The 12,540-nt window shown below is 39.9% G+C and overlaps 1 protein-coding gene across 1 annotated transcript in view; it reads left to right on the plus strand.

The window, feature by feature from the left end:
- dync2h1 (dynein cytoplasmic 2 heavy chain 1) overlaps positions 1-12,540 on the plus strand; it is a 231,897-nt gene that overhangs the window by 17,275 nt on the left and 202,082 nt on the right. Inside the window, exons 7-12 of the mRNA XM_057838672.1 lie at positions 1,503-1,589; positions 8,425-8,559; positions 8,920-9,033; positions 9,118-9,229; positions 9,403-9,527; positions 12,335-12,510. Coding sequence (XP_057694655.1) covers positions 1,503-1,589; positions 8,425-8,559; positions 8,920-9,033; positions 9,118-9,229; positions 9,403-9,527; positions 12,335-12,510 — 749 coding nt within the window. The remainder of the gene's footprint in view (positions 1-1,502; positions 1,590-8,424; positions 8,560-8,919; positions 9,034-9,117; positions 9,230-9,402; positions 9,528-12,334; positions 12,511-12,540) is intronic.

Raw genomic sequence — 12,540 nt, forward strand, 5'->3', positions numbered from 1 at the left:
CCCTGCTGAAGAAAAGCAGGCCCAAACCATGATGCTGCCACCACCATGTTTGACAGTGGGGATGGTGTGTTCAGGGTGATGAGCTGTGTTGCTTTTACGCCAAACATATCGTTTTGCATTGTGGCCAAAAAGTTCAATTTTGGTTTCATCTGACCAGAGCACCTTCTTCCACATGTTTGGTGTGTCTCCCAGGTGGCTTGTGGCAAACTTTAAACAAGACTTTTTATGGATATCTTTGAGAAATGGCTTTCTTCTTGCCACTCTTCCATAAAGGCCAGATTTGTGCAGTGTACGACTGATTGTTGTCCTATGGACAGACTCTCCCACCTCAGCTGTAGATCTCTGCAGTTCATCCAGAGTGATCATGGGCCTCTTGGCTGCATCTCTGATCAGTTTTCTCCTTGTTTGAGAAGAAAGTTTGGAAGGACGGCCAGGTCTTGGTAGATTTGCAGTGGTCTGATGCTCCTTCCATTTCAATATGATGGCTTGCACAGTGCTCCTTGAGATGTTTAAAGCATGGGAAATCTTTTTGTATCCAAATCCGGCTTTAAACTTCTCCACAACAGTATCTCGGACCTTCCTGGTGTGTTCTTGGTTTTCATAATGCTCTCTGCACTTTAAACAGAACCCTGAGACTATCACAGAGCAGGTGCATTTATACGGAGACTTGATTACACACAAGTGGATTCTATTTATCATCATCGGTCATTTAGGACAACATTGGATCATTCAGAGATCCTCACTGAACTTCGGGAGTGAGTTTGCTGCACTGAAAGTAAAGGGGCTGAATAATATTGCACGCCCCACTTTTCAGTTTTTTATTTGTTAAAAAAGTTTAAATTATCCAATAAATGTTGTTCCACTTCACGATTGTGTCCCACTTGTTGTTGATTCTTGACAAAAAAAATTAAATTTCATATCTTTATGTTTGAAGCCTGAAATGTGGCGAAAGGCTGCAAGATTCAAGGGGGCCGAATACTTTTGCAAGGCACTGTAGATGGGATAGGCTCAAGCATCCCCGCGACCCTTGCGAGGAAAAGCGGCTCGAAAGATGAATGAATTGATGTATTATATATACTATTTAAAATTATGAGTCATTATTGAATTTTGATATCACTTTTCTGTAATGATAAATAAATGTATAAATTAATATGAAATAGAAATACAAATAGAAATACACTAAGTAAGTAACACTTTAAGTTGGATTTTTTTTTTTTTAACAGTATTTAACTTATTGCATGCTATTGACGGTGATACACATCCACTTCATTTAAATTGGGAGGACTGACCGTGAATGCTCATCTTTCAGTGCTTTTGACGGTATTAGACATCCAGTCCATTTTGACTGGGAAGGGCAAATGTTAAAATGAGTTAAACGAGTCATAATCCGTGCATAAGAGCTTAAAAGACACACTGGATTTACTGTGAATTGTTGTCAAAACAACTGACCATTCTCAATGCATCAGTTTTGTCAGCATTTCTGAATTAATGTATATTTCCAGGTCTGGAAGAGACATGCTCCTCATCCTTGGAAGGGAAACAAACACTGCCCGCAAACCCTCCATTGCCTAGGAAAACGATTGGATGAGGTAAGCTGAGTTGATCCTGTGAATCAAATCCATTTTGCCTACCTACATACCTAACTACTATCCTTCCTTGCTTTTAATAGGTCCCCCTTGATTATTATTATTATTTTTTTTATGTGATATTTTATAATGGGAAATTAAAGAAGAATAACAATTTGTTTTGCAGGCTTGCAATTATACATACATTTATGTAAATGTATGTATTTTTTTTCTAGGATATTATATTGGGTAAAAAATACTAGACACTAGTGATGGTGTTACTAATTTAAATGAGTGTTCTAGGGCAGTGCTTCTCAATTATATTCTGTTACGCCCCCCAGGAAGAAGTAAATGTTTCTCGCCCCACAACCCAACTTTCTGCTACCACTATAATTTTGTCATTTGTCTATAAAATTATTATAAGCACACCTCTGCATAACATTGATTCCTTGCTAACATTAAAAATATATATAGATCAACTTACAATAAAGTATAACTTTATTAACATTGTAACAGAAAAGACTTGAAGCACATCAATTTCCCTGAAGAAAAAAAACATTCAAGGCGCATTCTTTCCTATTTGATACTGAAAAATAAAGTTTTAATAAAATCAATAAATGATATTAAATTCAAATTGATTAGCAACGTTAAATCAGAGCACAGTATGCCAGATAATATGTCATTATTGCAGCACTTGTATCATCCAGCATGACAGAGACCATGTCTAATGCTGAAGGCAGTATCAGCTCCTCTACTATGGTGTTTTTATTTTTCTTTTTTTTTTTTTTTTTTTCTTCTTTGACACTGAGCAACTTGGTACGCCACCTTGAATGAGGCCAACAGAGGTCACTAGTTTACTGATGTAGCACTCACAAAGCGGGACAACTTTTGGCAATATTCGGCATGTTTTCGCAGAAAAAAAATTCAAGCGGCTTATCAATGTGATTGGGGTGTAATGTCTTTCAGGGATGGCGTGGCTCAGTGGTAGAGTAGTCCCCCCCCAACCCAGAGGCTGTGGGTTCAATTCTCCGCCCTGATGCACTCGTCTAAGTGTCCTTGAGCAAGACACTGAACCCCATGTTGCTCCTGGTGCTGTGTCACCAGTAGGTGGATGGCGAGATAGTGTAAAGCGCTTTGAGCGCCTTGAAAGGTGGAAAAGCGCTATATGAGTATAACACCATTTACCATCGATTTCGCTTTACACTGCCAGCTGCCAACATTTTTGGACAAAGAAAACATACCACTCCGTCTCCCACTGTATTAAATGTGAAGCCAAACGTACGCTGTGTCATATTTCCTCGTCTTAGCTTTCGGGAGACTTCATACATTCTGCACTTTGCTGTGTACTGTTGTTTAAAGGGGTATGTTGGGGCTCAGTGGTAGTGTAGTTGTTCCCCAACCCAGAGGTTGTGGGTTCGATTCTCCCCCGAGAACTCGCCTAAGTATCCTTGAGCAAGATACTGAACCCCACGTTGCTCCTGGTGCTGCGTCACCAGTAGGTGGGTGAGGATACAGTGTAAAGCGCTTTGAGGACCTTAAAAGGTGGAAAGGCGCTATACAAGTGTAACACCATTTACTAAGGGTGTCAACAATAATCGATGCGGCGATGCATCCCGATGCGGGGCATGGACGATTCGATTCAATGCGGGCAACAAGCCGAATCGATTCAGCGCATTTTAAAATATATAAGTACGTTCAAAAATCTTCCCTGCGCAATTCCGGTGATGCAACGGATTTGGTTTTCCCCATTTGTATTATTATTCTCATGTTTCATTTTTTACACACCACATAACTCTGGTCAAGTTTCCCACCAACCTCGTAGAAGCCAAAATGTCTCCAGACGTCTTTCTCGCTCCCTCTTTCTCCGCTTCAGCCATTGTTATGTTATGTCCTATCTCTCTGCTCTCTCGATTAGAGCTTAGTTCGGGCCTAAAAAATCTAGCCCGACTCGACCCGGCCCGCGTGTATTAATGGCCGAGAGCCCGAAATTTTACGTTTTATTTGTAGGCTCGAGCCCGAAAACCCCCCGAAAATGTACGTTTCATTTGTAGGCCCGAGCCCGTTTCAGCAGGAGGAGCAAATGCGCGGATGCAATGCGTGGTTGCAATTTGTGTGATCACAATTGTGACGATGCCTATGTGCATAATGATGAATTAAAACCTGTCTTTTGTCACAAATTCTCCCGGATAAACAAGACTGTAAGATGCATATTCAATAAACATTTATATCGTTTATATTTGTGTGTCTGTTCTATCAGGTGGATAGTTTATGCTGTTTTACTTGGCAAAATGCAGCAACAGACATTTATTTTAATTTATTCGAGTTGGCAGAAAAAAACGTAAGTTTTCTTAATGTTTAAAAAGTCTACGTATTTTTATCATCATTATAAATGAACGTACACAACGAAATAACGCTGCAAATGTATGTTAAATATATTTCTGTTTCGGATATTGTGCTCACATGCATGGACGCGCCTCTCTGACAAGGAGAGGAACAGCTTCATATGCAAAAATAAACTAAAAAACTTTTAAATAACATTCTTTATTTTAATGACTCGCATCAGAACACACAAAAGAACAAGCTGCCTTAAGGAGCACTGAAACAAAATAAATAATAACATTTTAAGGAACACCATGCACGAACTCCACGATGTCCTGCTTAGCACGAAGAGGTGCAGCTCTCGAAACAAATGATAATAACGATGTGTGACTAATATCATCTTTTAGGCCAGTACTGTTTTTAAAATGCCTGCTCAGCGTGAAGGTGCCAGTCTTTCTGCTCTCGTACAAGAGCAAAGCGCGCGCCACATTTGTTGCATTCGGCCAGGCTGACACATTTTTCTGTATGCATCTTCCACTATCAATTTAAATCCTTTCCACACACCACTCGTGGATTCTTGCTTTTTCAATCCCCCCGTCTTTAGTTTGCGTTTCGCCTCTTGGTGCTCTATATCGAAATCGACAGTACCAGGATGCAGAGTTGCAGACTCGCGGAGAGCACTAGAGCGCGAGGGGAAGATTAAAAGGAGGGCGGGGCCACGGCGTTCATGTGTGCAACCAATGCACTGGCTCAGCTGCGGCTCATGGTTGGGATTACCAAAGGACCTTCTCTCTGTTTTTTTTTTTTTCAATTTATTTTATAACAAGTATTCCTTAGTTTAACTTCCATACATCGTTTTAGTCTACAAATATATATTTATTTAAAAAAGTTAGCGAGAGAGAAGTCCGGCCTGACCCGCACGTCAATGATTGACATTTTGCGATAAAGATGCTGCTGCACTACAATATTTTCTTTCGGAATTTCTCTGATCCAGCGGTTGACTCCAGACTGTAGCTGGTTCAAGAAGCTGGGGTCTTCCACTTTGTCACCAAAGTCAGTCACTTTAGGCTTCTCGCCACGCACGTAGCACTGCTTGGCGATGTTAGTGATGATGGGGTGGATGAGCAAACTGATCTCTGGGATCTCGATGTTCTGCTGCAAGTGCAGGAGGCCCATCTCCAGCTCATTTTCTTTAATATTTACTTGAATATTTTTATTGATGGGTCGTTGTGACTAAAATACAATGACTCTTATTACTGATTTTGCACAGGAGTTCAGATGTTGCACTGTGTGAAAGGCTGCTACTGTGTGTAAAAAAAAAAAAAAGAGAAAGCTCTGGTCTCATTCAAAGCACTAATTAAATGCTGTGATCTGTTGTTGTTGTTGTTGTTGTTTTTTAATATATATCTGAAAGTATACTATTTTCATTTGAGTTCAACCAGGAGTGACACAACAGTCAATAAAAAGTTGTTTAATGTCTGACCGCATGTGTTGCCTCATGATTCACGAAAAATATGCTTTGCTTTAGAATTTTAATGCATCCCAGGCTTTAATGCATTGCGATGCCTTGCCGAATTGAACCGAATGGAATCGTGACCCTCTGAATCGAATCGAATCGAACTAAATCGAATCGTGGCCCTCCGAATCGTAATCGAATCGAATCGTGAGGGCAGTGCCGATGCACACCTCTACCATTTACCATTTAATGCAAAAATAACACGTGCACTATGAAAATGAGAGTGCTACTGCCACTCACTGAGCGGACGTGCAATTACATGTTATTCTAGTACGGCAAAAAATTATGTTCCGCGAGGTAACATGCGCCCCCCTATTTGAGAAGTACTGTTCGAGGATTGTTCGAGGGTAAGGGGTTTAAAAAGTAAATAATTATTTCTGTTGTGGACCAGTACCAAGTGGACCTGTGTTTGGGGACCACTGGTTTAATGGAAGAATACAAGAAGCTAGCTCAGAGATGTCAGTTGTCAGTTTCCATTTTGAGAAACACAGTGAGAAAATTGAAGACCACAAGCACAGTTGTAGTTAAGACCCAAAGTGGTAGGCCGTAGACTTCACTATTAATTGAAGGGACACGGTGTGCGGGGCCAATTCATAGGGGCCCTATTTAAAAAAAAATTTAAAATTCAAATATTTTCAGAAACAAAGCTGCTACTGACCTAAAACCAAAACAGGCTCCTACCTTAGGCATATGTGAGTCTCGATGAAAAAAATTCAAAGTCGTTCCCTCATAAAATCCTGCGTAATTATTTTTTTTATATAAGTATGACAAAACTTAAAATTGCTATAAAGTTCTCAGATTTTACGCTAGATGCACAAAAATCACCAAATGCAGATATAATCTGTATTTTCTAACTATATTTTCAGGATCAATAGCAACATTAAACATATCACATACTTTTTTGCCCGAAATATTGACTTAAATTTTTCTAATTTAGTGCAAATTTGACATAAGTTTTCAACAGCTAATAAATTACTCAATTTTCACATCAGAAACATAATCATTGGGGAAAGCATGTAGAATCAATTATAAATAATATTGAAATAAATTATAAATTCTATCTACAATCACAGCTACATTATTTTTTGAATTTCGATGTCACTATGGGTCATGGGGAGAGATGGCCGCTTGAGGGCAGCCCGCCTCGTCTCCAGCTCTCCCCTGTCCACCTGCTCGACCGGGACGTCGAACATCACAGAGGGCGGGTCACCCCTCTCGAACTCCACGGCAATCTCCATGTTCTCCTGCTGGGTAAGCTCCTGCTTGTACTGGACCTTCCTGGCCAGCTAGCCGGCATAGTTGCCCACTGCTGCGAGAAGCAATTCGTTCGTCGTCGTGTCCGGCTGATCGTCGACCAGCTCCCTGGCAAGCTCAGGCATGATCTCCTCCTCTTCCTCTTTCTCCTCTAAGTTGGCATGGTCCAGGTCGGCCTGCTCGTCCCCGGGGAAGAACCTGATGAGCTTTAGCAAGTGCAGGCGCTGGGCTGGCCTATTTCTGACAATGAAGTTCCAGTAATTGGTGCCGCGCATGTGGCAGCGCTTGCCAAAAGAATGCTCCATCTGGTTAGAGTTGGCCTTCCCCATGCACACATACTTGACCCAGGAATCTTGCGGAGGATGATTACCCTGCAGGAGGTGGGCAGGGCATTGCACGTGATGTGCAGAGCCGGGGCGGTGGGTGTCGGTAGCCTGCCGGTCTTTGTCCCTCTCTTCTATTTCTTCTCCTTGCTGGCCCAAACCTGGAACATTTAATAAAATTTAAAAAATAAAACTGAACCACCCTGCTGTCCGTTCAATTCAATTTAATCAACTAAAGTGTGGTTAGATTAGATACCTTTCAAATCTCACCAATCTCCTGGAGGAACTTAATGTTGGCCTCCGAAAAAAAGCCATCAAAACAGCCTCCCTGGTCCTCAACACCTCTTTGCTCTGTTTGAAGTGCAAAGAGCAGCAGTATCTTATAGCACTTGGGTCAATGTTCTCGTCCCGCTGTTGACACCTGGCCCTCAGCTCATCATCCCTGGGGAATTTGTGGAGACTGATCGGGGTCCCCTGCTCCTGGTCAACCGCCTTGTTTATCAGGCAGACAGTCTTGCAGGCCACAACGCAACACTCCTTCCCCATGGTGTATACTGAAAGTTTTTAGATTGAAATGTTACATAAAATAAAACATGTGAAAGCTATTGTTTTTTTAATATTGACACAGAAATGTCTAAATAACAATTTGGAGATACTAAATCCAACATGGTGGCCGCACAAAACAAAAAGCTTTTTAAGTTTAAAATTCTTGTGAATAAATGCGTGTATCCCAAATTTTTTAATAGTCTAGATTCTTGATTACAACCGGGCAGATATCATTCATTTTACGTAAATATTTCGAAGTATGACAATAGTCTGCAATACAACATGGTGCCCATACAAAACAAAGAGCTTTTTAAGTTGAAAATTATTGTGAATTAATGTGTGAATCCCGGAATGTCTTATAGATACGAACGTAAAACAGTCTAGATTCTTGGTTAAAAGCAAAAAATCTGGCAGTTATCATTTATTTTACGTAAGTATTTCAAAGTATAACGCTAGTGAGAAATCCAATTTGGCGGCCGTAGCAGCTAATTTTTCCCATTGTATTCACGTTTCAAATTGCACGCATGGTGCGAAAAAAAAAAATAATTACCTTGAATACTCGACCAAATCACTCTTGAGACAATCGTTCTGCTTGAATGCGGTACAACTGTCTTATTTTTTCAACCTAAATCCGGCGTTAGAAAACGCAGCGTGTGCTTTGAGGATATCTGCTCTCCCGGTGCGGGCCGGCCTCCTTCGAAAAGGCGTCGCACAATGTCTCGGGGAAGTGTCCTGTCAAATAATTATGAAGTCTACGGGTAGGCCAAGAAAAATCTCAGATAAGCAGAGGCGAAGGATGGTGAGAATAGTCCAACTCAACCAGCTCCAGAGACCTAAAACGAGATGTTCCTGCACATGATATTGTGAATCATTCACCTTTCTCCTGTATCTCCTGTATCAGGTGGTGTCTCTGCGGGTTTTTCATGAGAAGCTGTTGCGTTTGTTACCAGGAGGAAAGCAGCAGGCTCTGACCCCAGATTGTGTTTTTGAACCTTTCTCAGGTCTTAACCCTCTACATTACAACCCCTATACAGAGGTGAGTCAGGTAGACAGGCCTAAAGTGGTGTCTTAGGCCTATTTCGTTCTTGCTGAAGGGAACTGGATTATACCGGATATGCGTTTATTATCCACTTTCTTTACGTACACCTCCACAAAGAGTTGATCAAAATATGGCAACTACCCTTAAAACTACCTCAAGATATTGTTAAAGTAAAAACTTTGTGGCGGTGTCAATCAAAACAATAGTGTTTGTAAAGGCAGGATTCTTGCCGCAGCGCTTTTATTGGATTCCACCAAATTGTGCAAGCGTTCCAGGTCCAAGGCGTCTTTTAAGTGTGAGTACGTGAGAGATGGACCATTTACTCCATTTCTAATATTTTCTTGTGTATTTATGTAGCGCCTTTGGAGGGCAGCAGTGGCTCAGTTTGAGCGCATCATGGCTCCATCAGAGCGGGAAGTAGCTGGCAGACTAAAGAGCTACATCACTGATGTACAAGACAATCCACAGCAGGTTCTGTAAAGGCTGCAATATAAATGGTTACCTTAGACGTTGTTTAATGCTATTGTATGCTCACTACAAGTGCATGTTTTGTAGCTGTTGCAGGTGTTCCAAAAGCACAAGGAGTTAATCGGGCGTCCTACAATCAGAAAAGAGCTGCAGTCTGAGAGAGACACTTTATTGGCCAGACTACTTGACTACAACAAGGGTGAACTTGATTGTCTGTCTGTTTTTCTCTGGGAAATTTTGTCCATAAAGGAGGCACATTGATTATTGATTTTATGTCATGTTATGTACAGTATATGTTATGCTTTTATTTAGTTTTCACTTTTCAAATGAAAGACATTAATTGTCGTATTTGTCTGGTTACTCTTTTTACAGGGTTGAAAACAGACTTTGAGTGTCGCTGCCATGGAAGTCCAGGAGAGAAATCTGGTCCACTCATGGGAAGAAACCTCTCGGATGTGGTTAATAAAATTGTCTGGGTGCAACACATCATACAAAAGGTAGCATTATGATCAATTGTTCAGAACTGCAGACTTTTTTGCAAGTATTTTAAGCATTATTACTGGGAGACTTGCTGGTACACTTTACTGTATATAAATAATTAACCTCTATGTCCCTCAATTTGAATACGGAAAATATACAAAAAATACACTCAAAAGTAATGTACATTCAAGGTAAGATCGTAAGCCCGAACCTGACCCGACCCGACCAAAATGCAATTATTTACGTTCGGGTTGGGTCTGCTTGGGCTGTACTTCTGTCTCGCTAACTTTTAAAAAATAAAAAAAAATTATATTAGGGGTGCACAATATCCATTTTTTGAAACCGATACCAATATCGATAACTTCCTGCTCCTCAAGGTCGATACCGATACGATAACCAATAGTATATATGTGTATGTATATATATATATATATATATATATACAGTGGTACCTCTACATACGATCACTTCGACACACGATCTTTTCGACATCCGACGTAAAATTTGAGCCGCCATTTGTTTCTACATCCGACGAGTTGCTCGAAATACGACGACATGACAGCACTGCAAACGAACGCAAGGTGGATTTTCTTGTGTGAGAAATCAACACAGTTTTCAAAAAAAGTTGATACAGTTGGAGAAACAAGGAAAAAAGTGATGCTTACCTTTGAAATGAAGATGCAAGTTATAGAAAAATACTAGCTTGGGGTGCGCGTCTCTGAACTGGCTCAACAATACAGCTCCATGGTCCTCTTCCGACCACCGTTCGCCACTATTTATAAGTTAAGGTGACAATTATTATTGTGGTAACATTGCCAAGGAAATCGCCAGCTTCGTCACGTTTTTATCATTTATTTAAGAACTTATCCAACACAAAACGCCCATTGTCTTAAGCAGTTGACTGCTCTCAAGAAAACGAAAGTATTATCTCTACCGCACCGACCTATCTCACTGAGACGTCAGCTTCGCGGTGCGTTCAGGGACAGTAAAAAGTGTCCGCCATATTAGAATCCGATTTGTTACATTATTTACAGGAATAATTATTAATTATTCTTCTTATTATTATATTATTCTGAATTATTTATTTATAACTTATTTGTTTTTCTATGTTTAATTGCCATTTGTAACAGTGCCAGCAGTATTTATTAAGAATTTAGTGTATGTTTTTAGGCTTTGGAACGAATTAATGGAATTATAATGTATTCCTATGGGAAAATACTGCTCGACATACGACCATTTCGACTTACAAACAAGGTCCTGGAACGAATTAAATTCGTATGTAGAGGTACCACTGTATATATATATATATATGTGTGTATATAAATATGTATATATATGTATATATATGTATATATATATGTATGTATATATGTATATATACACACACATATATATGTGTATATATATATATATAATTTTTTAATGTATATCAATCAGTCAATATCATTGACGATGTGTCCCCTAAACAATGAGCACTGATCTAAAACAAACATAAACCCAACAGGTATTGTGCTTTGTCAGCAGATAAAACATTTGGTGCAACAGGAGAGGAGACTTTTGTCGTCTTGGTCCATGAAACAACTTTCTTAACCTGTCAGTTGTAGAACAGCAAGCCTATCAATAACCACAAGGTCTCAATAACTTGTTAGCGTAACACTGTAAAATACAAATGTTTGCTAATTGCCAAAGTAAGGTTTATAACTCAGTGAAGGAAAAATACGGCCTCTAGAACAGTAACAAGCCTTTGCATACTGGCAAAACGGGAGAGGAAACAAATGAACACATCCCAATCTGACACCAATATTATTAATAAGCCCGATAACATATATTGTTATTGGATTTATTGGAATGACGTCATAATTCCTATTATCTGCGCCTCTAATTTATATATGCATACTAAAACGATGAATGGATGTTAAACCAAGGAATACTTGTTATAAAATAAATAATTTGGATGAAACAGAGAAGGCGCTTTATGGTAATTGCAAACAGGAGCCGCAGAGCCAGTGCATGCCTGCGCACATGAATGCCGTGGCCCCGCCCTCTTTTTAATCCTGGCGACCTCCGCGAGTCCACATCCTGGTATTTCCTTTAGGATGTGGAGCAGCAAGAAGCGAAAAAGAAACTAAACACAATTGAAAAGGCAAACATGCACCGATAGGAGTGTGGTATGGAAAGGCTTCAAATTGAATGTTGAAGATGCTATACAGAAACTTGTGTCGGCTTCGCTGAATGTAAATGAATGTGGTGCTTTGCTCTCATACGAGATATTTAACAAACTTTATCAGCGTTATTTTGTTGTGTAAATGCATTTACTGATCAGAAAATATGTAGACTATTTAAACATTAAGAAAACTTGCGTTTTTTTTTTTCTGCCAACTCGAAGAAATTTAAATAAATGTCAAATACACTATCCACCTGATAGAACAGATACACAGATAACAAGATATAAATGTTTATTGAATATGTGTCTTCCAGTATTGTTCAACTGGGAGAATTCGTTACAAAAGACGAGCTTTAATTTGTTATCATTATGCACAGGCATCGTCACAAATGTGATCACACAAAACGCAACCAGTCCCAACTCCCTTTTTCCAAGCAGTACTCTGTCCAGGTCTGACTGACGCATTGCATCCACACATTTCCTCCTTCTCCTGAGTCCTCACAAATAAAACATAAAATGTTGGGGGTTTTTGGGCACGGGCCTGCAAATCAACTTAATTAAAAAGCGATGGACAAATAATATCATAGAAATGATACATGTATTAATATGATAAAACCTGTGGTTGATTACTGTTTTCTTGTGTTTTCATCCCTGTATTAGGTGGAGGACTGTGTCCGGATCACTGAGGCGCTGTTGTCAGATCTATCAGGATTCAAAGGATTCATTCATTTCTGTGATGACCTACTGGAGGTTTTGAGGGCCTATGAACAGGAACAGTTTGATGACTGGTCTAGGGATCTATTGTCTAGTCTGGCTGATCCGAAGTCAGGACTCAGGTAAGACACAATTTATTATTTATAAAACCA

Source organism: Corythoichthys intestinalis, chromosome 6 (genome assembly GCF_030265065.1).
Source record: "Corythoichthys intestinalis isolate RoL2023-P3 chromosome 6, ASM3026506v1, whole genome shotgun sequence".
Lineage (NCBI taxonomy): Eukaryota > Metazoa > Chordata > Actinopteri > Syngnathiformes > Syngnathidae > Corythoichthys > Corythoichthys intestinalis.